The sequence below is a fragment of the Phodopus roborovskii genome, unplaced genomic scaffold, assembly GCF_943737965.1.
Source record: "Phodopus roborovskii unplaced genomic scaffold, PHOROB, whole genome shotgun sequence".
NCBI lineage: Eukaryota > Metazoa > Chordata > Mammalia > Rodentia > Cricetidae > Phodopus > Phodopus roborovskii.
The window spans coordinates 29,539,480-29,566,462 of NW_026126434.1; the positions used below are offsets into that span (position 1 = coordinate 29,539,480).

The 26,983-nt window shown below is 54.1% G+C and overlaps 6 protein-coding genes across 13 annotated transcripts; 4 read left to right on the top strand and 2 right to left on the bottom strand.

Moving 5' to 3' along the window:
- The first annotated feature begins 388 nt into the window (after nt 1-388).
- On the top strand, nt 389-2,952 carry Gpsm3 (G protein signaling modulator 3). Of its 2 annotated transcripts, none has more exons than XM_051187267.1 (5): nt 389-757; nt 1,270-1,335; nt 1,534-1,633; nt 1,818-2,017; nt 2,402-2,952. In XM_051187267.1, exons 1-5 carry the CDS (start codon nt 701-703, stop codon nt 2,537-2,539), a joined length of 561 nt encoding a protein of 186 aa, XP_051043224.1. In that variant the 5' UTR covers nt 389-700; the 3' UTR covers nt 2,540-2,952. The 2 variants fall into 2 exon arrangements, with proteins under 2 accessions (XP_051043224.1, XP_051043225.1); XM_051187268.1 differs by having other exon boundaries at nt 389-687.
- Nucleotides 2,953-3,721: 769 nt separating this feature from the next.
- Pbx2 (PBX homeobox 2) lies at nt 3,722-8,494 on the top strand. The gene is made up of 9 exons (XM_051187266.1): nt 3,722-3,957; nt 4,719-4,792; nt 5,011-5,258; nt 5,349-5,539; nt 5,694-5,829; nt 5,945-6,098; nt 6,374-6,462; nt 6,732-6,818; nt 6,928-8,494. The coding sequence occupies exons 1-9, from the start codon at nt 3,737-3,739 to the stop codon at nt 7,018-7,020; spliced, it is 1,293 nt and encodes a 430-aa protein (XP_051043223.1). The 5' UTR covers nt 3,722-3,736; the 3' UTR covers nt 7,021-8,494.
- A 219-nt stretch (nt 8,495-8,713) lies between these two features.
- Nucleotides 8,714-11,698, top strand: Ager (advanced glycosylation end-product specific receptor). 3 transcript variants are annotated; one of them, XM_051187269.1, is made up of 11 exons: nt 8,715-8,982; nt 9,175-9,281; nt 9,409-9,595; nt 9,777-9,841; nt 9,942-10,029; nt 10,120-10,302; nt 10,394-10,518; nt 10,682-10,823; nt 11,077-11,103; nt 11,227-11,353; nt 11,447-11,698. In XM_051187269.1, the coding sequence occupies exons 1-11, from the start codon at nt 8,928-8,930 to the stop codon at nt 11,541-11,543; spliced, it is 1,203 nt and encodes a 400-aa protein (XP_051043226.1). In that variant the 5' UTR covers nt 8,715-8,927; the 3' UTR covers nt 11,544-11,698. The 3 variants fall into 3 exon arrangements, with proteins under 3 accessions (XP_051043228.1, XP_051043226.1, XP_051043227.1); XM_051187271.1 differs by lacking the exon at nt 10,120-10,302 and having other exon boundaries at nt 8,714-8,982; XM_051187270.1 differs by lacking the exon at nt 11,077-11,103.
- A 171-nt stretch (nt 11,699-11,869) lies between these two features.
- On the bottom strand, nt 11,870-14,352 carry Rnf5 (ring finger protein 5). Of its 2 annotated transcripts, XM_051187272.1 has the most exons (6): nt 14,049-14,316; nt 13,038-13,056; nt 12,831-12,943; nt 12,684-12,738; nt 12,487-12,604; nt 11,870-12,406 (listed from the first exon to the last, which is right to left on the bottom strand). In XM_051187272.1, exons 1-6 carry the CDS (start codon nt 14,186-14,188, stop codon nt 12,309-12,311), a joined length of 543 nt encoding a protein of 180 aa, XP_051043229.1. In that variant the 5' UTR covers nt 14,189-14,316; the 3' UTR covers nt 11,870-12,308. The 2 variants fall into 2 exon arrangements, with proteins under 2 accessions (XP_051043229.1, XP_051043230.1); XM_051187273.1 differs by lacking the exon at nt 12,487-12,604 and having other exon boundaries at nt 14,049-14,352.
- Nucleotides 14,353-15,015: 663 nt separating this feature from the next.
- Nucleotides 15,016-23,924, top strand: Agpat1 (1-acylglycerol-3-phosphate O-acyltransferase 1). Of its 4 annotated transcripts, none has more exons than XM_051187277.1 (7): nt 15,016-15,168; nt 20,858-21,057; nt 21,288-21,421; nt 21,707-21,882; nt 22,023-22,118; nt 22,283-22,355; nt 22,767-23,924. In XM_051187277.1, exons 2-7 carry the CDS (start codon nt 20,867-20,869, stop codon nt 22,949-22,951), a joined length of 855 nt encoding a protein of 284 aa, XP_051043234.1. In that variant the 5' UTR covers nt 15,016-15,168; nt 20,858-20,866; the 3' UTR covers nt 22,952-23,924. The 4 variants fall into 4 exon arrangements, with proteins under 4 accessions (XP_051043234.1, XP_051043236.1, XP_051043235.1 ...); XM_051187279.1 differs by lacking the exon at nt 15,016-15,168 and adding an exon at nt 15,279-15,481; XM_051187278.1 differs by lacking the exon at nt 15,016-15,168 and adding an exon at nt 15,492-15,633.
- Egfl8 (EGF like domain multiple 8) lies at nt 23,860-25,760 on the bottom strand. Its single transcript, XM_051187274.1, has 8 exons — nt 25,626-25,760; nt 25,296-25,418; nt 25,089-25,198; nt 24,893-24,988; nt 24,629-24,799; nt 24,476-24,552; nt 24,210-24,363; nt 23,860-24,081 (listed from the first exon to the last, which is right to left on the bottom strand). Exons 1-8 carry the CDS (start codon nt 25,724-25,726, stop codon nt 24,038-24,040), a joined length of 876 nt encoding a protein of 291 aa, XP_051043231.1. The 5' UTR covers nt 25,727-25,760; the 3' UTR covers nt 23,860-24,037.
- Between the last annotated feature and the right edge of the window lie 1,223 nt (nt 25,761-26,983).

Genomic DNA, 26,983 nt, shown 5'->3' on the forward strand with positions numbered 1-26,983 from the left:
TGGGGGTCCCAGTTCATTTGGAGTATCATCTGCAATGGAAAATCTCTAATAGTCAACACAAATATACAAGGTGATATATACTGTGCCCCTCATCCTTGGGCATTTAAGAGAGTTCTAAGGTCTTGGACTTGAATTTCATCTTCATGGCTTTACACCAACCCTGTTAAGTCTGTGATGTGACGTACAGATAGGGGGCATTCTAGAAGGCTGTCAGCCACCATTTATAGAGTACCCACCAGGTGCCAAGTGCCTCACTACAGTTAGCTCTCTTCAATCCTATGAGGTAAGGGCCGCTTTACCCTGTCACAAATGGGGGCACAGAGGTGTCATTCACCTAAGATTGCAGGGCTCTCTTCACTCCCTTTCATGCTCCAAGCCACTCAGCTCTAACTTCATAACGTCACACGGCAGGCAGGCTGAAGACTCCAGATGTCTGTCCTGCTCCTCCCCGGGGCTAACCAGAGCTGGCCAAAAGGCAAACTAAGTTCTGTGTTCCACACTCTTGACCCCAGGCAAGTCTTCCTCTGGCCTTTGTCTACACTAGCTTAGTTTCCAGGGACATTTTTCTCACACTTGGTTCACACTAGTCCCCTCCTCTGCTTGTAATGCTTGAGGGTAGTGACAAGTACTCAGCTCCCCATCCCTGATGGCTTCCTGTGTGTCAGCCCAGTGTTAGTACATCAGCAGGTATCTGAGACCAATGCATCTGGATCCATGCCTTCTGCTTCCCTCTAGAACCCTGCCTTTCCCTGGCCCAGTAAGTCAAGAGGAAAGGTGAAAAGGGCCAGATCCTACTCAGGATCAGGTCTTAGGGAGGGAAGGGACCTAGTTTGGGGGAGGGGGATCCCAAAGAGTGAAACCACTTCCTGTGTTATAGCTAGTTCCGGTGTTGACAGAGAGGATCTGAAGGGGAGGTGGGGATGGAAGGAACAGTGCGGCAGGCCAAGGGGTCACTGAGGCTCTAGAAATGAGAAGGCCGGAGCCTGCCCCTGTCATGAGCCTGCGCCACTCCTGCAGCTGGACTTTTCCCAGTGTCTGTCCTCCCCAGGGGCAAGAGAAGTCAAACAAGCTGTTTGGGTGGGAAAAGAGAATGGAGGAAGTTGACAGAGATGGGCGGGGCTCATGGGGGGGGCCTGACCAGGAACCCAGCTTCCTGCTCAGTACCCAGGCATCCAGCCCCCAGCTCACCCCCACCCCTTCCAGCCCCCATTCCCCTCAGGAATCCAGGGTCCCCGTCCTCCTTCCAAATTCATCACTCCTCCCCCACAGTGTCTCTCCCCAAATCCAAGGATGGACGCTGAAAGACCCCAGGAAGAAGATGATGATGAGCGGCAGGTGAGCTGGGTGCCCGGGTGGGGAGGCCAGCACAGGGAGGAGGGGCATGTGAGGATCCAGAGACACAGGATGGATATAGGAGACTTGGAAAGCTTGGGCACACCAAGGCAGAAACAGAAACACAGGGGAAATGGGTTACTAGCCTAAACCTCTGCCCTCGCCACCCATCTGACTCGAATGGACCTGTCTTGACATCAGGGTACCCAGAAAAATGATCAGGGCTGGCCCCCTGTGAATTCCACTACTCGGCCTTGGCGATCTGCTCCTCCCTCCCCTCCTCCTGGAACCCGCCACACAGGTACTCCACCAACCCTGGGAGATCCTGACCTATCACCCAGGCTACCCCAGTGTAGGCCCGCTAACCTCCTGCCTGCTTACCGGATGGCCCCTAACCAGAGTCTGCCCGTTCACCTGCCCCCACCCCTTGCTACTCCATTCTGCTATCGCCTTTGGGTCTTAGCCCCCTCCCTCCTCTTCCATAGCCCTGGGGCCCCGTTCGGGCTCCCTGCTCTCCCTGCAGACAGAGCTTCTTCTGGACCTGGTGGCTGAGGCCCAGTCCCGCCGCCTAGAGGAACAGAGGGCCACCTTCCACACCCCCAAGGTCCCCACGAACCTAGCCCCAACCCCACCCCGGCTTCTTGAGGACAAAGAACAGCTCTACAGCACCATACTTAGTCACCAGGTAAGGCAGACATGTACCCACCACCACTGCTGGCATTGTTTCAGCCCTTTCTTTCTTTCTTTTTTGTTTGTTTGTTTTCGAGACAGGGTTTTTCTGTGTAGCTTTGGAGGCTGTCCTGGTACTTGCTTTGTAGACCAGACTGGCTTCGAATACACAGAGATCCACTTGCCTCTGTCTCCTGAGTGCTGGGATTAAAGGTGTGGATCACCAAGGCCAGGCTTCTTTCAGCCCCAACTTCTTTCTTTCTAAAACATACCTCTCTTGACCAGCCTCTACTGCCCTCAACACCATCATAGATTTTCTACTGCCCTACACCATCCCTGGCCCTCTTACCCAAAGCCACCACCCGGCCATCAACGCTCTCCTCTCCCTCGGCATCTCTAGTGCCAGCGGATGGAAGCCCAGCGGTCAGAGCCGCCCCTGCCCCCCGGGGGACAGGAGCTCCTGGAGTTGCTGCTGAGAGTTCAGGGTGGAGGGCGAATGGAGGAGCAAAGATCCCGGCCCCCTACACACACCTGCTGAGACCTGAGCTCCCAACCAGCCCTTTCTCTTTGGGACTCAAAGCTGGGCCACCCCACCCCCCCCACACACCGCAAGCCTTCAACACTGTGTGGCAGGGGTGCCAGAGACTGAAGACCCATTTTCCCAGGGAACTGGACTTGGGGCAAGTACTCTAACCTTGAAAATGAGCAAGGTGGGGTGGGCAGTTTCAGAGTCTATCCTAAGCTGTCAAGCTACTAAACAGAGTGTGAGGACTGAGACCCTGCCCCTTCCTGCCTAGTAAGATAAAAGGAAAAGATTAAGCCCTAGCACCCCCAAGCTCCAAGGCCGAGGGGCCCAGAGGCTGTGAAGCGAACTTTAGCCCCACCCACACACCCTGCTGCTGAATCTATCTGATGTTTTGGTTGTGTTAATAAACTTAATTCCCCTCTGGACTGAAGACTGGTATCTGGGGGTGGGTGGCGGTGTGCTAGGTGGGTAGGTGAGGCCTGGGGCAGCGGCTCTCCACGATCTGGCCAGAGGCCAACTCCCCTCCCTGTCTGGTTAATTACTGGCTCATTAAGCAGCGGCTGGAGACCTCCCTAATCATCTCCCCCAGCCCCCAGTCTCCCGGTCTTAATTAAGTCGAACAGGGAGGGGAGTCATTAGAACAAGAAATATGAACCAAGCTGTCGGAGAACATTCCAGCAGCCCGAGTCCGCACCACCCCGACGGTGGGCTCGGAACCCAGGTGGCCCACAACCCCCACCCCAGCGCCGGCTCGGCCCGCCCCGGGCCAGCCTAGTTTCTCCCGGGCCGCCGGGCCGCTCCCCGCCTCCACCCGCCGCCGCCCGGCCTGCGTCTCCCCGCCCCCGGCTCCTCCCCGTTCCTCCTCTCCTCCCCTCCTCTTCCTCCCGCTCCCCTCCCCCAGCCGCCTCCCTCGCTCCCCCTTCTCCCTCCTCCCTCCTCTCGCACACACACCCCCGCTTGGGCCTCCTCTCTCTCTCTCTCTCCGGCTCCATTTTCTCCGCCGCCGGGGGCCGGGGTCTCCTGTGGGGGTGCCCAGGCGGCACCCCAGGTCTCCCCTCCGGTGCCGGGGTGAACCCCCGGAGGGAGCCGGGAGGCGGGCTGCCGGGCGGGGTTGGGGCGGAGGGAGCAGCGGCCCCGGCGAGTTTGGGGGGGGAGTCACCGGCGGGGGGAGGGGCGAGCAGGGAGGGGGCCTCAGGGCCCCCCCCAGCCATGGACGAGCGGCTGCTGGGGCCGCCCCCTCCTGGCGGGGGCCGGGGGGGCCTGGGGCTGGTGGGTGGGGAGCCCGGGGCCCCTGGCGAGCCTCCCGGTGCCGGAGACCCTGGTGGGGGAAGTGGGGGGGTCCCGGGAGGCCGAGGGAAGCAAGACATCGGGGACATTCTGCAACAGATAATGACCATCACCGACCAGAGCCTGGACGAGGCCCAGGCCAAGTGAGTGCCCCCATCCCGGGACCCTGCTCACAGCTCCGAGTCCTCTGCAAGCCCCCCCCCCCTCCCCTAAGGGCCCTCTCTGAATCCTGCAACTCTTTTCTTTTCCTTAGTTCTAGCGGTCTCTCAAAGCTCGCTTTGCCTGTAGGCCTAAAACCTCACAGAGGGAACCCTAGGTGGTCTCACTCCTAACCTTTTGCTGACCCCTACACTCTACACCGGCCCATCTCCTGTCTCCCAGACTTAGAAACTGTCAGCCGACCTATCTTCCCTAACTATCCAGCTAGCCCACCCTATTCTCTACAGATTCAGGATATCCACACTCTCCCTTCCATCGTGGTTGGGGCCTCCAAAAGTCTTCACAGCCTTTCCCTCTGCTCAACCCACACACTGTACAGGGCCCCCTGCAACCCGGCACTGACTATTCCATCTGGGCCTCTAATTTCCCTTCCTCCAGAATCTACCCAGTCACCTTTATTTCTTCAGTCAAGTCTGGATCCTCTCTCCACCTTTTTGCTTGAACCATCTCCTTTAGCCTCAGCCTGCCCATAATGACTTTAGTCCCATTGCCTGCATCTTCTGCCTCCTCTGGCCCAGCAGCTCCCAGAAGCTATGGCAGCTGCTCTCTCCTTCAAGAACTACCTCTGCAACTCCACCCACCCCCATTCTGACTTCCTACCTCTGCAGATTTCTGCCCCCACCTTGTTCCATGGTACCCCTGTCCTCTTTCCTGACCCCTGAACTCTTCTCCCATTCCTTCTAAGGAAACATGCCCTAAACTGTCACCGAATGAAGCCTGCTCTGTTCAGTGTCCTGTGTGAAATCAAGGAGAAAACCGGTACGTGGGTGACCCTCTGGTTCTCACCTCAGTGGACTCTCCTCACTCTATGGGCTCAGAATTTGAAGCCATGAGGAAAATGAGACCCTGGGAGGCTGCTCAAAAGGGAGTGGGGAAGGAAGCAAAGTCTGGAGACCTGGGCCTTGAAGAGATACTAGAAGGTTGGAACACTGGGTGAGGGGTTCCTGGGGCCTTACGTCCACTTGCCTGCCCACTAGGCCTGAGCATCCGCAGCTCACAAGAGGAGGAGCCGGTGGACCCACAGCTGATGCGCTTGGACAACATGCTCCTGGCAGAAGGTGTGGCTGGACCAGAGAAAGGGGGGGGCTCCGCAGCAGCAGCTGCAGCCGCCGCAGCCTCCGGAGGTGGCGTGTCCCCTGACAACTCCATCGAACACTCAGACTATCGAAGCAAGCTTGCCCAAATCCGCCACATCTACCACTCAGAGCTGGAGAAGTATGAGCAGGTGAGGAGAGGAGGCCCACTGAGCTAGAGACTTAGACTCTAGAGGTCTCCCCAAGCCACAGGCCCCTCACCAGCCCACCTGCCCCAACAGGCATGCAATGAGTTCACGACCCACGTCATGAACCTGCTGAGGGAGCAGAGCCGCACTCGTCCTGTGGCCCCCAAGGAGATGGAGCGCATGGTGAGCATCATCCATCGCAAGTTCAGCGCCATCCAGATGCAGCTGAAGCAGAGCACCTGCGAGGCGGTCATGATCCTGCGCTCTCGCTTCCTGGATGCCAGGTGGGGCTCAGGGACCCCTGAGCCTGGCCCCCAGTACCTGGCTCCCTCCCGTACCTCTCCAGGACTACCGGGCTTCTATGTTGTCCAACAGGGCACCATGACAATGATGCTTCCTGGAATTTCCTGGCAGGCTCAATACTTCTCTTTCTTTTAGACGGAAACGCCGGAACTTCAGCAAACAGGCCACTGAAGTCTTGAATGAATATTTCTACTCCCACCTGAGTAACCCTTATCCTAGTGAGGAGGCCAAAGAGGAGCTCGCCAAGAAGTGCGGCATCACCGTCTCTCAGGTACTCTGGGGGAGGAGGGGGTCAGCAGGTAAGGGGCAAAGAGTTCTCAGATGTTGCTTGAGAAGGGTGTCCTGGAGAAGGGGTTCTGTCTGACTCTCTCTGCCCAACACTGCAGGTTTCCAACTGGTTTGGTAACAAGCGAATTCGCTACAAGAAAAATATTGGGAAGTTCCAAGAGGAGGCAAATATCTATGCTGTGAAGACAGCTGTGTCAGTCGCCCAGGGGGGGCACAGCCGCACCAGCTCTCCAACGCCCCCTTCCTCTGCAGGTGGAGCTCACTGCCATTCTCCCTGGTTGCTTTGCATACAGATAGCAAAGAGGACTTTTGGGGGTGAAAGAGACCAGGGGTGATGATGTCAAGGGAAACAGCCCTTAGTGGGTGGTCAGGGGAGCTTCACAAGTAGCCTGTTCTGAGGATGGGACTATGGATGTATGCAGTCCTCCATGTGCATGCCCAGAGAGTTAGTCTTCTGGAAGCTAAGAGTTGTGTTCATCTCCTGTCTACCCTGTGCTTTTCCCTAATTCTCTCTCTGCTCTCTCAAGGCTCTGGCGGCTCTTTCAATCTCTCAGGATCCGGAGATATGTTTCTGGGGATGCCCGGACTCAATGGAGATTCCTACTCTGCCTCCCAGGTTAGAAACCCACCTCTCCTTTTCTAGCTGGCTGTGAGCAGGAAGGGGCGGCAGAAACATGAGCCACTGCACGTGCTGAGGCCAGGGCAACTTTTTGGAGTCAGTTATCTCCTGTCCTTAGGTCGGTTATGGGGACCAGAACCAGATCACCAGGCTTTCGTGACAAGCATCCTTTACCTGCAGAGCTATGTCACTGGGCTCACCCTCAAGCATACAAGGCCTGCCTAAGGCATCTATGTGTCATACCTTCCTTTCTTTGTGCCCTGCAGGTGGAGTCACTCCGACACTCAATGGGGCCCGGGAGCTACGGGGACAACCTCGGGGGAGGCCAGATATACAGTCCACGGGAAATGCGGGTGAGTGGGTCACGGGGACCTGCTGCCTCCAGCTTTCAGCTCTCACCAGGACGGGAATGTGATCCCACACAGGGTTCCCATTTTCTGACTTTCATTCTTTTTTTTCCAGGCCAATGGCGGCTGGCAGGAGGCTGTGACCCCATCCTCAGTGACATCCCCAACAGAGGGACCAGGAAGTGTTCACTCTGACACCTCCAACTGACCTTGCCCCTCAAGGTCACAGGGCTGGGGGCTCCCACCAGGCAACTCTTGAAGAGGACTTGGGCATCTAAAGGACAAACCCCGACCGAAGCACAAAACAGAAAAGGGCGAATGGGGTTATGCCCTCCCCAACTAGACACTCAGTGCTGGGGTGCTGACTACATGGCAGGGAAAGTGGGGTGTCTCCTTTTTTTTTCCTTCTTTCTGTCTTTTCCCTCTCACACAGAAAACAGGTATCTGTTTCTCTGTCTCTCTTGCTCTCTCTCTCAAATCTACACCAACATATAACTATTCTGTTTGTGTATGGGCTCCCTACTTTCTGTCCCCACCCCACTTAAATACTCTGGAATCTGGAGATGTCAGCCCTGCCCGACCCAGAGATGCCAAAAATGGGGACTCCTGGACAAAGGCCCTGGGCCAACACCCCGCCCCATGCATCCCCACCTTCTGCCCCTCCAGACGGCTTTATTACCTCATACGCAGCTCATCTTAAACCAATAGAATCGCTCGGTGGACAGAGTGTCTGACTCAGTTATCTACCTCGGAGGGAGTTTCTGCTACTTTAGAAAATTGTTGACTGGGCTTTGGAGATTTTTTTGGTTTTGTTTTTGTTTAAAAAAAAACAAAAAAAAACAAAAAACCCTGGGATCTGTCTGTATTTTTTTTTAATTGTTTTTATTGGTAGTGGTGATCCTTAATTTTTAATAGTTTGAAGAAGTAGGGATTTTGGTATGTGTGTGGTTTTTTTTTTTTTTTTTTAATAAACTGATTTATTTTTGTTTACCCATGTGAGAAGAGCCAAAGGGGCCTCATAGGAATGAAAAATGGTGGTGGCTACTTGCTCCAGGCCTACCGACAGGGAAGTGGATTTTGCAGTCCTCACCCTGGTCACTTAGGTGTTCTCAGCTTGTGCAAGCAAACCTCTGCTGTATTGATGGGGGCATAACTCCCCTCTAGCCCCTTGTCTCCCCTCCTAATAACCTTTGGGCAAGGCTGGACTAAACTCAATAATTTTGAAAAAGTCAAAATGCTTTTTAAATTTCTTCTTTTTAAACTATTTGCAGAGTGGAGAATGAATGAATGGGGAGGGTGTTCTTGCCAAATATGCTAAACATGGGCTGGGTGCTAACACGTGTATCTCCCCCAGCTTCCCAGAAATAAGTATTTCTGTTCATTTTTTAATCTCATGCCAAAATCAGCGGGGTGGGGAGAAGAGGGAGGCCATAGAATGCCAGGTATGAGGGAAGGTATAAACACCATCTCATCTCAGTCCTGAACCCTCTGTCTGACCCCCTAGAACATCCTCAGGATCTGTCACAGTGGGGAACCTCTCCCATCAAAGACCCGGGTGGTGGGAGGCAGGGGCCAGGGGCAGTTCTCTCCTCACTTGTAAACTTGTAGATTCACAGAGGAAAACAAAAACAACAACAAAAAAAACTGCAGTTTTAAATAAAGAGATTTCTTTTTTTCCTGGGTTTAGTTGAGAATTTTTTTCAAGAAAAAAAAAAAAAAAAAAACTAGAATGCTTCCCTCCCAAAAAAAAAAAAAAAAAAATTCCTACAAAAACACAGCTGAACCATGTTGCCTAGCAGTCTGCCTCAGTCAAGATGGAGTGAGCCCCCTGTATGAGACCCATGGAATATGGCGGGCTGGAGGAAATGAGGCCCTTAGTGGTATACAACCCTATTCCAGGAGAGGCGTGCCCAGAGGCTGGCAGTGCCCTGGGGTGGGGTGAGATTGCTGCTTCTAGTACCTGAAGGACTCTTGTCCCACAGGCATGAATTCCTGGCATTCTCCGAGACAGGACAAGATGGGAGATGGGGGGAGGGTAGAGGGTACAACCTCTACCTGGGGCGGTGGCCATAGCAGGCAAAGGGGCAGACAGAGCCAGGAGCCTGGGAAGAAAGCATGATGCCAACAGAGACAGCAGCTGGAGCCTGGGCACTGGTCCTTGTTCTATGGGGTGAGCTGTTCCCAGTCCCAATGACTCTACCCTTCACAGTCCAGGTCCCCTCTCCCCAGGACCTCCCTTCTCTCTATACATTTCCTAGAATTTGGGCACCACTTTTCAAAGCCCCTCACCCACCCTGCCCTACACTCATTAGCTCCACCTCTCCCCTTCTGCCCCTCTACCACGATGGATGCTACCACCCAGGAGCCTTAGTTGGTGGTCAGAACATCACAGCCCGGATTGGAGAGCCTCTTGTGCTGAGCTGTAAGGGGGCCCCTAAGAAACCACCCCAGCAGCTAGAATGGAAACTGGTAAGCAGGACTTATCCGCTTGGCCACTCAACCTTGGAAGCAAACCTTGAGGGTCCCCAGCACCCCTCCCTGTCTGGTCAGCCCTTTCCCTAAGTGCCCAGACCACTTAGGCTTTTCTCCTTTACAGAACACAGGCCGGACAGAAGCTTGGAAGATCCTGTCTCCCCAGGGAGGAGACAGTGTGGCTCGAATCCTCCCCAATGGTTCCCTACTCCTTCCAGCCATTGGAATTGTCGATGAGGGGACTTTCCGGTGTCGGGCAATGAACAGGCACGGAAAGGAGATCAAGTCCAACTACCGTGTCCGGGTCTACCGTAAGGGTTCCTTGGCTTTGGCTAAGTCACTTTTTGTTTAAGATAAAGCCTTCCTTTACCCCAGCCCTTGACTCTTGGCCCTGGTGTATGTGAACCTCTGCTCTCCATTGCCCTGGTTCCCATGCCTGGAGTATGTGTGAGAACCTTCAAAGGGCAGCTTCTGATTGAAATTTCCCTGCAGAAATTCCTGGGAAGCCAGAAATTGTGGATGCTGCCTCGGAACTCACAGTTGGTGTCCCTAATAAGGTACAGAAAAACAGAAAATAGGAAGGGTACTTTAACTGTGCACCTGCCTACATGGTCTCCCGCAGAGTCAGAGAGTAAGGCCTTCATTTTTCCCTTCCAGGTGGGTACCTGTGTATCAAAGGGAAGCTACCCTGCAGGGACCCTTAGCTGGCACTTGGATGGGAAACCCCTGATTCCTGATGAAAAAAGTGAGTGCCCATGTGCCCTGTACCCGCTGCCTTTTCCTGGATGTTCTCCCACATACTTTTGGGAGTTTGACTTTGTCCTACCCACTACAGGGACAATCGTGAAGGAAGAGTCCAGGAGAAATCCCGAGACAGGGCTCTTCACACTAGAGTCAGAGCTGACTGTGACCCCAGCTCCAGGAGGAGCTGCCCATCCCACCTTCTCATGCAGCTTCAGCCTGGGCCTTGCCCGGCGCAGACCCTTGAACACAGCCCCCATCCAGCCCCATGTCAGGGGTGAGAAAGGCCTAGTCTGGAAGGGGTCAATCCCAGGGCCATTGGCCAGCTTCCAGTTATCCTAATAGATCTCATGCTTACCCTTACCCAGAGCCTCTAGAGAGGATTCAGCTGTTGGTTGAACCAGAAGGTGGAATAGTTGCTCCTGGTGGGACCGTGACTCTGACCTGTGTCATCTCTACTCAGCCCCCTCCTCAGATTCACTGGATAAAGGATGTGAGTGGTCTGGAAGGCCTGAGAGATAGAAAACTGTGACCGGCAGTGGGCAGCCTGAGAGCTGGGCTGAAAACACAATGTTCGACTGTGGAAATGAAGGCAAGAGTCCAGAATGTGTGGACCAGGGGTTCTTAACCATTTCCTGTCCCTTTTTCCCTACCAGGGTACACCCCTGCCCCTTGCCTCCAGCCCTGTACTGCTCCTCCCTAAGGTAGAGCATAAGGATGAGGGTATCTACAGCTGTGTGGCCACCCATCCTAGCCATGGGTCACAGGAAAGCACACCTGTCAGCATCAGCACCTCAGGTAACTCTCCTCCAAATTCCAGGGACCCTAGGGATGACGTGAGGGACACAACATGCCAACTCCCTACTCTACTCAGACATGATCCCCAAGAGCCACACCACCCCTCCCCTCGGGGCACTCAACACCCAAGCCTCTTCTGCTCCACCACAATCCTGTCAGGAGAAAAGTCCATCCTGCCCACTATTGAAGGGAGATGCCACTGGGCCTTCCACCCTAGCTCAAGTATTCCCTCAGACTATTCTTTGTCTTCCAGAAACAGGCAAGGAGGGGCCAGCTACAGGTGAGGGGCTGGACTAAAGTCAGAGGGAGGCGTATGATTGCTGCATGTGACTGGTGTACAGTCAACAAGGAAGGAGTGGTGTGTGCTGGAGCTGTGCCCTCAATCTACCCTGTGTCCCTACAGGCTCTGTAGGTGGGTCTGGGCTGGGGACACTAGCCCTGGCCCTGGGGATCCTGGGAGGCCTGGGAATAGCCACCCTGCTCATTGGGGCCATCCTGTGGAGAAAAAGGCAACCCAGACGAGAGGAGAGGTGAGTGAAAGACACTCAACCAGGGGCTTCCAGGCAACAAGTGAGAGCTGTTGGAATGGCCCAACAGAAGGCTAGAATACTGTTCCTTCTCAGGAAGGTCCCAGAAAACCAGGAGGACGAGGAGGAGCGAGCAGAGCTGAATCAGTCAGAGGATGCCGAAGCAAGAGAGAACGATGCAGGAGGACCTTAGCAGGGCCCAGGCAGACCTTGTCCGCCAGCTCCTTCAACATCCTCCCTGAATTGTGCTGGCCCCATGACCAGCTCTCCCATGTTCAATCCCTGCTCCACCTCAATACACTTCTACTACCAGAGCCCACCCAACCTGAGTAAACACCTGACACTTGTTGCCTACTGTCATCTGTGTGTGAAAGAAGCAACATCACCCCTGCATCTCTGGGAGCCCTGCAAGGGGAGGGGCTCACTCCATGCCTCCTCCCATACCAAGCATCTATTCAAGCTGGATGGAAGAGGTACCTGTTCTGGAAGGAGGGAAGGACTGGGGAGACTTCCCAACAATATATTTCATCTTTTTTTTAATTGAATTTGTAATAAAGGAGGTAGCAAGGGGTGGAAAGGAGACATTTAGAGTCAGAACTCATATTAGACAGGAGAGGAAAATTAAATTAAATCAACAAGTGGAAGAGTCAGGGAGAGCCCACCTTTAAACATCAAATCAAGAAATGTGGGGAGGGGGGAGCAAAGGAGGACTGGGCACTTGACTTTAGTGTGTCCTTCAGGGTGGGGAATGACTATGCTACCGGGCCAGCAGTACAGAGCAGCAGGCACTCCCATTCTAGGCAGACTGGTCACTCCTTCCCACAACCTCCTGAAGGAGGCCTCAACTAACAAAGATAGGTCATGGAAGTGAGGGGATGGTCCAAAAGCAAGGAGGGGCCAGCAGGGACCCCCAATACTGATTCTCCTCTAGCTAGAGGTGGGCAGGGGGAGACATAGCTCAAATACTGAGCAGCCAGAAAAAGAAGAAGATGGCGAGAAACAGGAAGAGGGAATCTTGCCAGCTGGAGACTGGGTGACCCTGTCCCAGATCCACACCTGTAGGAGAAAAGAAAGTGTCAGATATGCTCTTGTAGGTTGGGAGAGGGCCTGGGCAGAGACTCAGGGAAAGCTCTTACCTGCACCCCTTCGGAAAGGCTCGTGGGCATTGAACACGGTGGTGAAAAAGCCAAATGGAAAAGCACCAACACCAAATGAGAAGTGAAAGCCCCCGGTGTCACCGAATGGCTGGAATCCCTAGGGAAATAGGGAATATCAGGGAAATCCATGCACAGACTTTGGCATCAGAGGGATACAGCTGGACAAGGAGACTCACCCCTCTGCTCTCTGGAGCTGGTCGCTGGCCCTGAGGGCGGGGTGGAGTTTTCAATCTGAAGAAGGAGAGAGGGGATCAGCACCTCTGTCCCTCTCTTGGGAGGGAGGAAGCTTTAACCTTCCATTGGCACTGTGTCCGGTCTCTCACCTGGGATCCTGGGGCTTCTGGCTCCCTCGCCCATAAAGAGGGACAACCTTCTCCCTGCTGATGCCAGCTTTACACACAGGACACTCTTGCCTGTCTGGCCGTGTCTCCAGCCACTGGAGAGAGAATACAGAGTAGTGTTTTCAAATACAAAGAGAGCCTTCGAGCTCTCCAGTCCTCCGTTTCCCTGTTCATCTCATGAATACATACCTGATGAAGACAGGGCCAACTGGATGGAAGAAAAAGCAAAGCAAAAACAAACAAACAAACAAACAAAAAAAAAACAGGTCAAACAACAGAAAAGAGCCACAGACCCCAGACAACAGAGCATACTTCACCAATCTTCCCAGGTATCGCCTGCTATATTGCTATTTCTTTCCTTTTTTCTACAACCTCTAGCACACTTGCTAACTTAAATCTTTCCAATGTCTCTCATCTTCAATACTTAAAGTTCCTCCCATCCTGAACACATTTGATCCTCTCCTCCCTCTCCCTCTCTCTCTACACACTCCCTTCCTTCAACTTATTTTCTACCTCTAAACTTGAATTCCCAATTCAACAGGTTTCTCTTCAGCCTCAATTCCATTCTTGTTCCCATTCCTCCAAACTCCCCTCACTACATCTCTACTGCTCCTTCCCCTCTCACTTCAAGCTCAATAAAATCTCTATCTCCGTGACCATTAACCTCTTCACGTTGCCCTTCCACAATGCCTTCGTCCTTGGGTTTGACACCCCACCCCCCCCCCCACACACACACACACAATCTCATCTCAATGTGGACCCATAGTCCCTAGATCCGGCCCTCCTCTGACGAGGGCACCTCCCCTAAACTGAAAGTCTCTCGCCTCTGTTTTTATGTCAACAGCTGGGTAGATCTAGCGGGGTACTGTGGCTGAGGCCTCACCAGCAGGAATATGCAGGGTCTCCCATTCCTCACCCCACCTCCTCCTTACAACATGCCACACATGCACCAGCTCCTAAGACTCTCCTTTCCAGACATCTGCACAGACGTGATCACCCCTACCAGTGAAGACACAAGTCCCCACCTCAAGCCTCCCCTGCGTGTGTGTGTGTGTGTGTGTGTGTGTGTGTGTGTGTGTGTGTGTTGCGGGGGTAGATGCCCTCAGATCTTGCAGTAACTGTATGGTCCCCGCTCTTGGCCTCCCCATCACAAACAGGAGCCTCACCGCCGCATCCCACTCCCCTGACTCGGATTCTCACCAATACAGGTGGCCACACACGCTGACCACAGCTTCGCGAGCGGTCTCCAGACATATATTACATTCGAAGGTCGCGCCCGCCCCGCCCCGCTCGCGGTTTGGCCCTTCGGGGCCCCCATCCTCTTCCTCCGCCGCTGCCATGGCCGGTTGTGCTTCTCCCCCACGGACCCCTCAGTACCACCAGACACACACACATATACACTCACACACACACCCCAACAAACCAGGCCCGCCTTCTGCCCACGATCGTTGGGCAGACTTCAAGGCTTCCTCATGACTATTGGTCGAGATGCCTGCCAATCATACAGGAGTCAAAAGACAGGGTTGAGCTAAAGTGTGGAGGCGGGAAAAGGGTGTGTGAGTCCTACCCTCGCACGATGATGATTGGCTAGTAAAGCTTCAGTCATTATACAGTGCCAAGGGATTGGTAATAATGCGCTCAGCTAGGGATATTTTGATTCGTCAATGTAGCTGCCAGTCACAACCAAAGCTCTGACAGGATTGGCTTGGGGCGACAGAACTCGCCCACTGGGAGCCAGTCTTTCTTTCTCTTCCGCTTTCGAAGAATGTCCGGGTTCCTATTGGACTTTAGAGCATATGGTTCCAAATCAAATGATTGGCTGGAATGACACGGGGGGCGTGGCTACAGGAAATGAGCATCCGCAATAAACGGATGGGGGGGAAATGCGTGGAGTAAGCCAACCCGACGAGAGCCGCCAAGTGGATTCCAGTCCCACCCGTTCCACTCCATCCCGTCGCCATGGCAACCCCTCCGCCATTGGCGGGGGCCTAGGGTTCAAAGGCCTTCGCTCGGCCTCATCCGGGTCCTTCGACGGGGACTCTCCCGGCTTGATTGGGCGGTTTACTTCGCCGCTGATTGGTCGAGACCTGGAGAGCCGGTGCTGAGCTCGGGAAAAGAGGGCAGAGATAGCAGGGTCGCGGGGTTCAAGATGGCTCCGGCCTCCTTGGGTGACGTAGAGGGCAGAACTTGGGTCCGCCCCTCCCTCTTCGGGAAGCAGGGAGCAGACCTGGGGTTAGCCCGACGTGTGGATGGTGCGGCCTTCGGCCTGCGGCGCTGGTGTTAACCCAACTCTCTCGGTTAGACGGCTCAGCCTCTCTAGGTGATCCTCACAGCAGAGCCGAGCCAGAGGCCCACCCGCCCGCGTTGTAATGTGACACAGAGCGGGCCACAGTGAACCTCAACTCCGTCTTAAATCTTAAGAGCAGAAAAGGTCTGGTTCCACCCCTCCATGAGTGGGAGCCCAAGGGGCACAGCCCTCCCCTTGGGTGACCCGCGGCACGATGGAATAGATCCGCCCCTTCCTTGTAATTTGCCCTGCAGAGTTTTGGATCTTTTTCCTGGCTGGACACTCTGAGAGCTTGGGCCCTTCCAACAATCAGTGACCCATACTGTGGCCCAAGGCGCAGAATTAGGTAACAGTCCTCCCACTACCAAGGGTTCTTCACCAAGCTGAGTAAACTCATTCAGGGCAAAGGTGTCCGTCCAGGGGCGGGAGACAGGAACAGGCTAAGGACTGTCCAACACCTTGATAAAAAGTGCCCGTGTGACTCAGGAATAAAGAAAGGTGAGAAACGGACTCAATAGAGGGTACGGGGAAACGAGGATTCTGGAGTATTGAAGAGGTTTTAGATACAGAAACTGCAAATACGGAGGTAGGAGTGATGGACCGGGCCTGAGATGAGGAAGAGGGAGTAGGCGCTTGGCCAGCAGGCTACATGGCTCAGCCAGCCCATCATTCTGTTACTCTTAGGAAGCAGTGTTTTATTGTCCAAAGTCTCATTATAGCTCAGGCTGGTCTCAAACTCAAGAGATGCTCCTGCCCCGGGCTCTAGGGTGCTGCTATTGCAAGCACACTCCGCCAAAGCCTGCAGCTAGATTCTGTGTTGGGGGAAGGGTTGAATGAAAGAACTCACTTTGAAAGGACTTAGGCAAACAAGCACGTACGAGAGAAGAAGGCTCTTTATCTTTAAAGGCCAAAGGAGGAGGAGATGGGGAGCCGGAACAAAGAGCAAGTGCACAGAGGGCTGGAGGGCTACGCAGGGAAAGATGCGAGTCCTGGGCAGAAAAGGGTGAACTAAATGCTTGGATTTAGAAGGTACTTCATAAACATCTGTTTATGGGGACGGGTAAAGGGATGTGTGGGAATCCTGGAGTTGCAGTGGCTAAGCATAGCACTGCGGTCCAAAGAAAGGCAGCGGTCAGAGAGCATGTGAATGAAGCAAAACGATGCGGAGGAAACAGAGCAGGGAACCAGGGATACAGGTGCCGAAACTGGTGGACCAAGCGGTGCTGGCGGCTGTGTCCGTGAGCCCCACTGAGCTCTCAGGGGGCGGGGCCAGCGAGAGGCCGGTCAGGCGTGGTGGGGGGGAGATGCTGGTCCCTGAAGAGGCGATTGGCGAGGCCCGCTGCCCATCATCGCCCCCCACTTCCTGGACAGCCCCGGAAACCAGCAGGCGCTGGGAGGGTGGGGGAGATAGCGGCAGCAGTAGCCCCGGCCCACAGAGAGCCGGCTGGGAGGAGGGTGTTGGGGGCACGGCCCCCCCACCATTCCTACCGCTATGGGCCCAGCTTCCCACTCCCACCACCCCTACATCGGCCGGGGCTAGGACATCCCCAAATCCTGTCGCCCCCCTTGGCACCGACACCGAGACAGAGATACAGCCAGCCGCCACCACCGCTGCCGCAGCCTGGCTGGGGAGGGGGCCCGTCCCCCAGGCCCCCCGCCCCATTGAGGTGTGGGCGGGTAAGGGGTGGGAGGATGTGGGGAGGGGGGCGCTGAGAGGGTCCGGGATGGGGAGAGATGGAAATGGGAGGGCCGGCTGGGGACAGACAGGGTTGCTGGGGAGAGGGGCCTGAACGGGAAGAATGGGAGCGTAGGGGGCTGCGGACGAGCTCCGAGGTGGAGGGCTTGCCTGAAGGCCAGAGCTGGGCGAGAGGAGCCGGGGGTGTGAACGAGGGAATCTTGGAGAAGGGGTTCCCATCATGTTTCCCAGCCCTTCCCCTGCGTTTTGGCCCCACATGACTTATGGGTGTTGGTGAGAAGGCCAGGACTGCTTCCTAGGAATGCTGTCAGACACCAGTTAACCTCTGGGCACAGAACCACTTACTCCCACGTTGGGATAGACCCTTACACGAGTGTCTTGTGGGAGGATGCCCCTCCATTGGTTACGAGTACCTTTGACAGGTTGAATTGCTTGTGTTCAGCTGGCCGCTGCCGTGCTCCCTACAGGCTGTAGCGTAGGGAAGGATGTTTAAATGCCCATCAGAGTGGCCCTCACACTTCATTCACATCCGTGCCTTGTGTTCAGTTTGTGACATGCCCCAGTGCCAAGTATATGTGACGACTTGGTATGTTACATGTTGGATGTCTCCTCCATGCTTTATGTTTTTATGCATGCTTGTTTTAGCTTTCTTCTTTGGCCTCACAGGTGCTTGTCCACAGTTCTGGAATGTGCAGGGTGCTTCCTGTGTGGGATCCAGTGGCTTAGCCCTGTGTGATCCCAGTAGCTTGTTTTCCTACGTGTGGCTCTCACCACAAATCCCACAAATCTGCATGCCCTGTGATGTGACATAACCATAGCACCTGCCATTTATTTTGTAAATTTTGTCAGTGTGGTTGGTGTGAGCTATGTGCTTGTTAACCCATTTGACATTCCATTGTGTTTATAAATCTTGAAACATTTCTGTCTTGGGATGATTTCTTTATCAGGCTGTTAGACAAATATTGTTTGTTCTCCAATTTCGCCCAAGGCATTTTGTTATTATTATGTTTTGAGGCAGGGTCTTTCTGTGTAGCCCAGGCTGGCCTCAAACTCACAATGATCCACCTGTCTCTGCCTCCTTCGTGCTGGTATTAAAGGCATCTGCCACCATGCCCAGCTTAGTTTTTTTTTTTTTTTTGGACAGTTCCACATAGCCCACACTGGCCTTGAACTTGAGACGAAGCCAGTCTGGCCTGGAATTCCTGACCCTGTACCTTACATACATGTGTCACCACACCTAGTGTCCCATGGGACCATTCATTTGCTTTATTTTGCTGACCACTTGACCTGTCTGTTCACATATGTTTCTCTCCACTGGCTGTAGTCTGTATCACAGCTTTAATGTAATTCTGTCCAGTGGTGAGTCTCAGTGTCTGTATTTCTATGGGGACCATTGTCTGTGCCCACTTTTTGCACTGTTGGCACATACTTGATGACAAGAGTGTGGTGGCATGTTGATCCCACTCTGGTTTGTACTGTGGCTTCCCTGTGGCCTTGTGTAGATGGATTGCTGTAAGGTTTGTTGTCAGTGTTGTGGGTAGGTGACTTCCTAATATTCCTTAAGAAGGCAGTTACCTCGTTTATAATCAGAGTCGTCCATACCTGGCCTGCAAGTGTAACTCAGTGTGGCCCAGCACATTCTCAGCATGTGAAAAGCCCTGCACTATAAAAGCAAAAATGAAACAAAAACAAAAACCATATTGCCTATTATTAACTGATCAAGTGTGGGTGTGACTACAGCCTTATAATCCCTTTGCCAAGATTTCCTGAACCACCCACTGCACCTGCTTCTGTCTGGCACAGACATGAAACAGAATCCCTATCATGAAGTTGCCCACAACCTGGAGGAGGTGACTAGAAAAGACCTGTGAACTACCCAAAGTGCATTGTTGCTATCAGTAGTTCTCAAGCCCGGTGAACAGCAGACTTACCTAGGAGGCACGTTAAAACACAGGCTGGCCCAGTGCCCGGGGTTCATTATGTCTAGGTGAGGCCCAGAAGTGTTATTTCTACACATTGACAACCACTGATCATACAAGGCATGGAGGCCTACACCTGAGTCCCAGCATTCAGGAGGTACAGGAAGATTGACATGACCAGTCTGGGGACGTTCAGAGATATGCTAGAAATTTGTAATGAAAGCATGGGCCTGGCAAGATTCTGAAAGGCATTTGAAAGGTGGTGCCGAGCTGTGGGAAGCAAGAAGGGGAGGGCCTGCCAGCCATAGGGAACAGTGTAGTCAAAGCAGAGGAGCATGAAGGACTTGTGGCCAATCAGAGAAAGTGAAGATTTTGGAGATGGGGTCAACTTTTTAAGAAAGGCCTTTTGGAGAGAGAGAAATGCTCAGGTTTAGGTTTCAGAAGCCTGTCTAGGGGCCATATGAAGAGGTGTAGAGGGCACTGAAGGTGTTGCATGGAACAGTTTACAAAGTTGGGGTGGGCTCCTCTGTCCTCCTGGGCCCTTCCAGTTTTAGGGAGGGAATGCCTTTGACGTGCCTGGAGACACAGGCTCAGGACACCCTTCTTATGAGCTGTGAACCTGCCTCAGGCAATGGGGCAGAGTAGAGGAAAAGGAAAGACCAAGGCTGGTTCTTCATGCTTGCATCTCCTGCCTGAGGCTCTTCCCGTCCTAGCAGGTGACTAGAAGTTCCTGCTCTGTTTCTTTGAGATGTCTCTGAGACCTGCCTGCCTACATTGTCTCCATGAGGCCAGGAGGAGGACAGGAATGGTTGGGTTTGTTTGCCTGTCTCTAGAAGTGCATTGGCATGTTGGGTGTAGGGTCATAAAGGATTCTTCAGGGAAGAAGAGGCCTTTCTAGACATGTATTTACGTTCCTTTATGTGTCACTAGGTACAATAGTAAATTTGTGTGTGAATGTATTAGCCTTTGTATGCCTGGGATTTTTGGATCTCTGACATCAGCCTCTTCTTACCATTTGTTTTGTGTGTGTGTGTGTGTGTGTACACAGTGACAGTATGTAGCAGGGCTCGGGAACATAGGATGCTTAGGTTTAACCTAGAAACTGCTGCTGAGGAGCTGTGTGACCTCTGGTAAGCCCTTTCCCCTCCTTGAGCCATTTCCTGTGAAACCAATAATGCTAATATTACTTTGTAAACTCTCACATGGACCATACATAGGGTTTAATGTACTATGTAAAATAGCACTGTCCACCAGGAATAAAATGGAGCCACTCTTTAGTCCTAAACTTCTGAACCACAATAAAAAAAAATGTACAAAGAAGCAGTGAAGTCCATTTTGTTAGTATATTGAACTGAGGCCAACAAAGCTGGAAGTAATCGGCAGAAGATGATCAGGTTCAGTTTCCTTTCCTAGAGTGCCCAGGGACCAACAAGGAGCGGGGTGTTACTGATGGGAATTTTTTTTCCCCTAGTTTTTTTAAGACAGGGTTTCTCTGTAACTTTGGAACCTGTCCTGGAACTCTCTCTGTAGACCAGGCTGGCCTTGAACTCACAGAGATCTGCCTGCCTCTGCCTCCCAAGTGCTGGGACTAAAGGCATGTGCCACCAACTCCTGGCTTGATGGGACATTTTACATGCCTACATTTCACCCAGAATCCTCAAGAGTCTGGTGTGCATTCAATATTCCCAGTCCCTCTCTCTCCATTGGGAGTGAACAATACAGCTGTAGACTGCCTGTCCAGAGCAGGCTGTGGTGCCTTGTGCCTGTTAGCTCAGTGTATAGGAGACAGAGATGATCGCTGTGAATTAGAGACTAGCCTGGGTTCCAGAATTCCAACCTGGGCTCCAGAGTTCCAGGTCAGCTTGGATTAGAATGAAACATTGCTTCCAAAATAAAATAGTCCTTTCTAGCCACAAGTGTTAGCTTGTGTCTTTGCTGTTCCCTTATCACTGACCAAGAGTTGTGGGTGTTCGGGGCTCTTGTCTGTCTGTATCCAGAGTCCTGGAGCTGCAGTGGACAGTGGTCTCGGGCTGGGTTCTTCCCCATTCTTGGAGATCTCCCAGATTTGCCTCCTGTACCTGGTTAACCCGGCTTCTCTCACCTGTAGGTGACCAGAATGGAGCTGTGGCCCGGGGCCTGGACAGCGCTGCTGCTGCTACTGCTCCTCCTGCTGTCCACCCTGTGGTTCTGCAGCCCCAGTGCCAAGTATTTCTTCAAGATGGCCTTCTACAACGGTTGGATCCTCTTCCTGGCTATACTCGTAATCCCTCTGTGTGCTGTGCGTGGACGAAATGTCGAGAACATGAAGTAAGGGCCCAAGGGTCATGAAATGGTGGGTTTTGAGGGTTCCCAAGGGTGAGAAGGGAGTGGTAGATTTGCAGGGGAGAAGAACCCAAACACAAATCCAGAGACAAGGATGGGGGAAAGGACTGCAAAGATGACCAGGAAGCAAGTAGATCGGCGGGCACAGAGAGGCACAGAGGCATGGAAGTGGGCGTCAGTGGATCCCACTGGGCCCCCTTGCCATGACCCCACAGGATCTTGCGTCTGCTGCTGCTCCACATCAAATACCTGTATGGGATCCGAGTGGAGGTGCGGGGGGCTCAACACTTCCCTCCCACGCAGCCCTACGTTGTGGTCTCCAACCACCAGAGCTCCCTCGACCTGCTCGGTGAGGCCTCTCCACAGGGCCCCAGTCCTATCACTGAGCCTTCTCTTCTGGCCCCCAGACCTGTGTCCCTAGAGGTCCTCAGTTCCCCCTCCTCTTGAATGTCACCCCTGCTCAGGTCTCCTCTCCCAGGGTGGGTCTGCCCTCATCAGTTGTAGGTGCTTTGCTCTCTCAGGCCTTCTCCAGCCCGCTCCTCTTCAGTTGTGTGGGTGGCGACCTGGGGTGGGCATGGTGCCTGCTCTGATCCTGCTTGTACCCTGATCCATACCCCATCCCCACCCCGCCAAGGGATGATGGAGGTGCTGCCAGACCGCTGTGTGCCCATTGCCAAGCGTGAGCTACTCTGGGCTGGCTCTGCCGGGCTGGCCTGCTGGCTGGGAGGAGTCATCTTCATTGACCGGAAACGTACAGGCGATGCCATCAGTGTCATGTCTGAGGTGGCCCAGACCCTGCTCACCCAGGATGTGAGTCTTCCTGGGATGGGGATTTTGGGGGTTAAGGAGTAAATTATTTTGAATCACTGATGATCTGTGCTATGTCCTTATTACAGCATGCCAGCTGCTGACCCTCCTTTATGTGTGTTCTTCTGACCTCTTTTCCTCAGGTGAGAGTCTGGGTTTTTCCTGAAGGAACAAGAAACCACAATGGCTCCATGCTGCCCTTCAAACGTGGCGCCTTCCACCTTGCAGTGCAAGCCCAGGTGATACTGCTTTCTCCTCATCAGCACCCAGACCCCCTCCCTTCCTTCCTTCCTTCCTTCCTTCCTTCCTTCCTTCCTTCCTTCCTGCCTGCCTGCCTGCCTGCCTGCCTTCCTTCCTTCCTTTCTTCCCAGGAAGTGTACTCACTGGCTTTGCCTCTTCCCAGGTTCCCATTGTCCCCATAGTTATGTCCTCCTATCAAGACTTCTACTGTAAAAAGGAGCGACGTTTCACCTCGGGTGAGCTCACCTGGCTTGAGGACACTGAGCTGGTCTGGGGAGGGTGTGGCCAGAAAGTTGATGGCAGGCTGAGGAATGTCCCTGAGGCAAGGGGACTTTAAGTACCCACTGGATGCCAGGTAGGTAGAACCAGTCTCTCTAAGAGAGACTGCTACAGTCTGGAAGGGAAAGTGAAGCTGGCCTGTGCAGAGCTGGACTGGTAACAGCCCTGAACACTGACCGCACGCTGGAATCGTGCAGAGAGGACTGGACAGGGCTCTGGAGAGTTTGTCAGCAGCTGGCGTGCAGAGCAACGGTCATCCTGGTTTACAGGAGAGACCCGGAAGGTGGAGGAAAGGCGTAGCGGGATTGCACTACCGTTGGCCAAGAACCAAGAGTGCGGGGCCATGATGCTGTTGCTTATCCCACCAGGACGATGTCAGGTGCGGGTGCTGCCCCCAGTGCGCACAGAAGGGCTGACACCAGATGATGTCCCAGCTCTGGCAGACCGAGTCCGGCACTCCATGCTTACCATCTTCCGGGAGATCTCCACTGATGGCCTGGGTGGCGGTGACTGTCTGAAAAAGCCTGGGGGAGCGGGCGAGGCCCGACTCTGAGTTCCCTCCCACCCTTCCCATCTTTCTCCCCATACCTCTGACCCAGAGCCTCAAGCAGGGCCAGGCCCCTTCCTGGGTCCCCACTCCCTACTCTCCTTTTGGAATCTTCAGCTTCTGAAGTGAATACGGATACAGCATCACTCCATGTCCTTTCCCTCCCCTATCCATGGACTCTCCTGCGTGGGCGTGCGTACAGCCTCCACTCCGATCCCCACCTGCCATCTTGTCTTGTGGGACAGTTGCCTCCCCTCATCTCAAGTGGCTCATCGGATACAAGGGTGGGGGACATTCCATCCCATCCCCACCCCAAGTGGTCTCTTTGTGGCCTTCTCTCCCTCTCCACCCCACACTGGACAATGGACTCATCTGTTCTGTGGAACAATCCATCCCTTACCCCAAGTCCACAGATTGAGTGGACCCATCTACTAGGGAGGACTCTTCATCCTGTGGCTGGAAGCTGAACCTGAACACTCCACTGGCTCGCTCACCTGGGGAACTTCCTCAACACTGTCCCCCTCAGCCTCAGCGGGGCTGGGCTCTTCTAACTCAGAGCTCTTACCCCTGCCTGTGCCAGGGGCTGAGCCCACTTCAGATGCCAATTTCTGCTTCCCCTATCCCCTTGGTAGAGGTCTTCAGGGTCCTGGCCTGGCACCATCTAAGGAAATTCTGGAGGGGTGGATCTTAGAAGCCGCACTCTCTGCTCCCTGGGGCCTTAGGGGAAAGAACCTGACCCTGGTGAGAGGGAGAGGGGGTGCTTAATTTATTTCTCTTTCTTTTGAGGGACCTCCCTCTCTGAGCAGTTTTCATTTCCTCCCAGTGGCATTGGCCACTCCCCCTGCCTCCCACTCTAGACCCACTCTTAAGACCCAGGAGATAGGCTGGGGGCAGAAGGAACGAGTGGAACCCGGTTTTATGTGGTTGGTTTTTATTATCTGGGTAACAGCAAGCAACTGAGAATAAAGAGAAAGAGAGATCTGGGGGCTCTGTGGCTCATTGTGCCTTGGTGGTCAATACTCCCATCTGCCAATCCCAGATAGTGCAGTTTATGTATAAATTAGGGATCCAGGCTGCTGACTCCGTTCCTTGTCAACCGTGGAGGCTTGGGCCCAGGCTGTTGTCCTCACAGGCACCTAGTTAATGGTAAAGGGGCAAGATGGCTGTGGTCAGCAGGGAGCGGTTCTGGGGGTGAGGACTGTGGGGGAGTTTCAGGAGTGAGATGCTGGGTTGATACTGTGTCTTCAGTTGGGGGAGGACTCACAGGCACCCAACTTTTCCTCAAGCAGCAGCACCTGGTCACTGAGGGACTCGATCCTGTCACCCCGGCCCCACAGCTCAGCTACCTGTTCGGGCTGCAGCTCTTCAGGCGGCATGGGGAGCACTGCTCGGACCCAAGCCCCAGCCTGTGTGGCCCACTGCAAAGAAAATGGTACCTCAGGATTCTGACAAGGTCCTGGAGGTACCTGCACACACACATACACACACACACACACCCCTCCCATATGGCCGCTTCCGCCTGCTGCTTGCCTGCTCCAGCCGCTCCAGGCGAGCATGTAGCTCTGCTACCTCCCTCAGGGTTCGCTCCTCACGTTCCGCTTCCCGAACTAGGACAAAGGAGACTGAGCATGGCCTGACCTACTACAGAGACCCAGGCCCACCCCGCGGGCATCCCATACCCACCCGCCACACTGAGGATGCTGGCACTTGTTGAGGATTCCAGAGGCCCCGCTGCACAGGTGCGTCCATCCGGACCCAGAACCAGCGGGTGAGGACAGCTGCACGTGAAGCTGCCCAGGGTGTTCAGACAGCCGTGAGAACAGAGGGTAAGGCTGGTCCTGCATTCATCAATGTCTAGTTGCCAGAAAGAGAAGGGGGCTGAAGGGTGCAGAGCGCCAAAGTGGTGGTGGTAGAGGGAGATCCCAGCTCCCGCCCCAACCTGCTCACCCACATGACAGCGCTTGCCTCCCCAGCCTGGGGCACACTCGCACTGGTCCGGTCCAGTGCAGACACCTCCATTTAGACAAGGCTTGGAGCAGATGGCTGGGGTGCATTTGGGGGGAGAGAGTTAAGACCCGGACTCAGAGCCACCTACCCAGCACCACTCAATACCCCCTACAAAGGCCTCAAGTCCCAGGCTCACCTTCACAGGTGAGAGCTCCTGGGTGTGGCTTCTTCCAGCCCTGGCAGCACACCACATGTCTCTGCTGTACCTCTCGCCTCACCTCCCGCCAGGCCACACGGTAAGTGGTCCTAGAACACAGAACTGGGTCAGGATTCTGGGTGCCCATCTTGGGCTTGGTTCCTGGGATCCCTTTGAGACCCTAGGTCCTAAGGCTTCACGTCTCACCTGTAGGTGCTGCATATCCGCATCCCAGCACACAAAGTCAGGTAGGGCTTGTATGTGGGCTGACTGTAGGACTCGTTGTAGCGAAGGGGAACCACCAGCGTGTGGTTGGAACAGACCCCCAAACTGCAGCCATGCCAGGAGTGAAGGTAGAAGACCCTGAGTGTGGCAGGCCCTCAGCAGCTTGAGCCCATTCTTACACAGCTGCTGGTGAGGCCAGGCACTCATGGCCTTCTGTCTCGCTCTCAATCTAAACTTTCAATTTGATTTGCGCCCTGCCAAACCCAGCCCCCAGCAAAGACCTCGCCCTGGCCCAACCCCATTTGCTGTCACCTTTGTTTGAAAGATCCTCTTTTGTGCCCCTCGCCCAACATCAATAGCAGGAGAAATAAAAGTCCAATTAGGAAGACGCACAGCTCAGCCCTGAGCCCCATGTTTCTTCCAGACTCTGTGGGCTGCAGACAGGGAGTTATTGCAGATTCTTCACTTCTTTCTGCCTTCTCCAGTCTTGACCCTCCTGAAACAATCTACTGAGGTCAAGGTCTCCTAAATGAGCCTCTCACATGGTCTACAGCGAGAGGCCCGTACATTTAATCAGACGTGGCCTGCCATTAGCAAATCATGAACTGTTCAGCCAGGCTCACCCTACTCCAGAGCTAATGGCCAGCCCCCAGCCCTCCCACACAACCCTTGGAACTTCACCTTCAAAACTGTAGACACCTTGCACCTTACACACAAACCCAAGCATATTAAACACATTTCTGCCACCATTATTCTCCCACACCATCATGTATTCCCCAGACACACACCCTTCACTCAGGAACCCTCCCTCCCAGCACATACCCATCCTAAGGTCAAGCAGCCCCAATCCTTCCCACCACTGACTTCCTTTCCCCTAGTAACATCCTCTTTCCACCTGTTTTCCCAGCCGGGAAACTGCAGCCGCATCAGCAACCCCAGCTCTCAGACTGGTGGGTGGGCCTCTCCCCGCTTAGAAGAGAAGAAGAGGCGGGGCCAGAGAGCAGCCTCCTACTCCTGACCCCTCCCACAAGACTCCCAGTCTCAGGCCCCTTTCTTCAGCCAAGAGCCGCTTAGAAGGACCTACAAAACCTTTGAAGGGCCCCAAATCATAAGTTCCTGGCTCTAATAGCAACCAGCACCCCCATCCCCTTCAACCTAACACAGACTGTGGGAGAATGTGAAGGTGGGGAAAAAGGCAGGAGCCAAGCAAGAGCAGGTCATGGCCAAACAGGCAAGATAGGCTGAGGAGAGACAACAGTCATAGACAGGCAGGCGCGCCCAACCCACCAGAGGAAAACTGCCTTCATCCCTTGATGGCATTTACTGGGGGTTGGGGGACACCACCCCCAAGCCAGAACAGACAGGGCTCTATTGTCTCAGTCCAAATTCCTCCTCCCAGACAAAGTGAGACTCACTGTACAGCCCCTCACCCAGCCCTGGCCTACAAAGGTCAAGGGGTATGACACATGTCCACCCTGACCCTCAGCCCCCTCATCTAGGCCGGGGATGGTAGACCTATTCTGCCCATGACGCTGAGGCCCAAAGTTACAGAGCCTGGGGCTCACTCAGCCCCCTAACCCTAGGCTGGGACAGGAAGAGAATTGTCTCCAGCAGGAAAGAACCCACAGAGAGTCAGGAACCTAAACAGAATGGGCATTGAGAGCACGGAA

What these genes read in the sequence shown, in the direction of transcription:
- Egfl8 (XM_051187274.1), bottom strand. Translation starts at nt 25,726, where the DNA reads ATGGGGCTCAGGGCTGAGCTGTGCGTCTTCCTAATTGGACTTTTATTT. An exon ending in CAGCATCCTCAGTGTGGCGG is followed by an intron (nt 24,553 to 24,628) that starts GTGGGTATGGGA and finishes CCTTTGTCCTAG; the next exon opens with TTCGGGAAGCGGAACGTGAG. An exon ending in GCCTGGAGCGGCTGGAGCAG is followed by an intron (nt 24,364 to 24,475) that starts GCAAGCAGCAGG and finishes TTTTCTTTGCAG; the next exon opens with TGGGCCACACAGGCTGGGGC.
- Gpsm3 (XM_051187267.1), top strand. Translation starts at nt 701, where the DNA reads ATGCATCTGGATCCATGCCTTCTGCTTCCCTCTAGAACCCTGCCTTTC. An exon ending in AAGATGATGATGAGCGGCAG is followed by an intron (nt 1,336 to 1,533) that starts GTGAGCTGGGTG and finishes TCTTGACATCAG; the next exon opens with GGTACCCAGAAAAATGATCA. An exon ending in TCCTGGAACCCGCCACACAG is followed by an intron (nt 1,634 to 1,817) that starts GTACTCCACCAA and finishes CCTCTTCCATAG; the next exon opens with CCCTGGGGCCCCGTTCGGGC.
- Ager (XM_051187269.1), top strand. Translation starts at nt 8,928, where the DNA reads ATGATGCCAACAGAGACAGCAGCTGGAGCCTGGGCACTGGTCCTTGTT. An exon ending in TGTCAGCATCAGCACCTCAG is followed by an intron (nt 10,824 to 11,076) that starts GTAACTCTCCTC and finishes TTTGTCTTCCAG; the next exon opens with AAACAGGCAAGGAGGGGCCA. An exon ending in CAACCCAGACGAGAGGAGAG is followed by an intron (nt 11,354 to 11,446) that starts GTGAGTGAAAGA and finishes GTTCCTTCTCAG; the next exon opens with GAAGGTCCCAGAAAACCAGG.
- Pbx2 (XM_051187266.1), top strand. Translation starts at nt 3,737, where the DNA reads ATGGACGAGCGGCTGCTGGGGCCGCCCCCTCCTGGCGGGGGCCGGGGG. An exon ending in TCTCGCTTCCTGGATGCCAG is followed by an intron (nt 5,540 to 5,693) that starts GTGGGGCTCAGG and finishes TCTTTCTTTTAG; the next exon opens with ACGGAAACGCCGGAACTTCA. An exon ending in GCGGCATCACCGTCTCTCAG is followed by an intron (nt 5,830 to 5,944) that starts GTACTCTGGGGG and finishes CCAACACTGCAG; the next exon opens with GTTTCCAACTGGTTTGGTAA.
- Rnf5 (XM_051187272.1), bottom strand. Translation starts at nt 14,188, where the DNA reads ATGGCAGCGGCGGAGGAAGAGGATGGGGGCCCCGAAGGGCCAAACCGC. An exon ending in CAGCTCCAGAGAGCAGAGGG is followed by an intron (nt 12,605 to 12,683) that starts GTGAGTCTCCTT and finishes CTATTTCCCTAG; the next exon opens with GGATTCCAGCCATTCGGTGA. An exon ending in GCCTTTCCGAAGGGGTGCAG is followed by an intron (nt 12,407 to 12,486) that starts GTAAGAGCTTTC and finishes TTTCTCCTACAG; the next exon opens with GTGTGGATCTGGGACAGGGT.
- Agpat1 (XM_051187277.1), top strand. Translation starts at nt 20,867, where the DNA reads ATGGAGCTGTGGCCCGGGGCCTGGACAGCGCTGCTGCTGCTACTGCTC. An exon ending in AGACCCTGCTCACCCAGGAT is followed by an intron (nt 21,883 to 22,022) that starts GTGAGTCTTCCT and finishes TCTTTTCCTCAG; the next exon opens with GTGAGAGTCTGGGTTTTTCC. An exon ending in ACCTTGCAGTGCAAGCCCAG is followed by an intron (nt 22,119 to 22,282) that starts GTGATACTGCTT and finishes GCCTCTTCCCAG; the next exon opens with GTTCCCATTGTCCCCATAGT.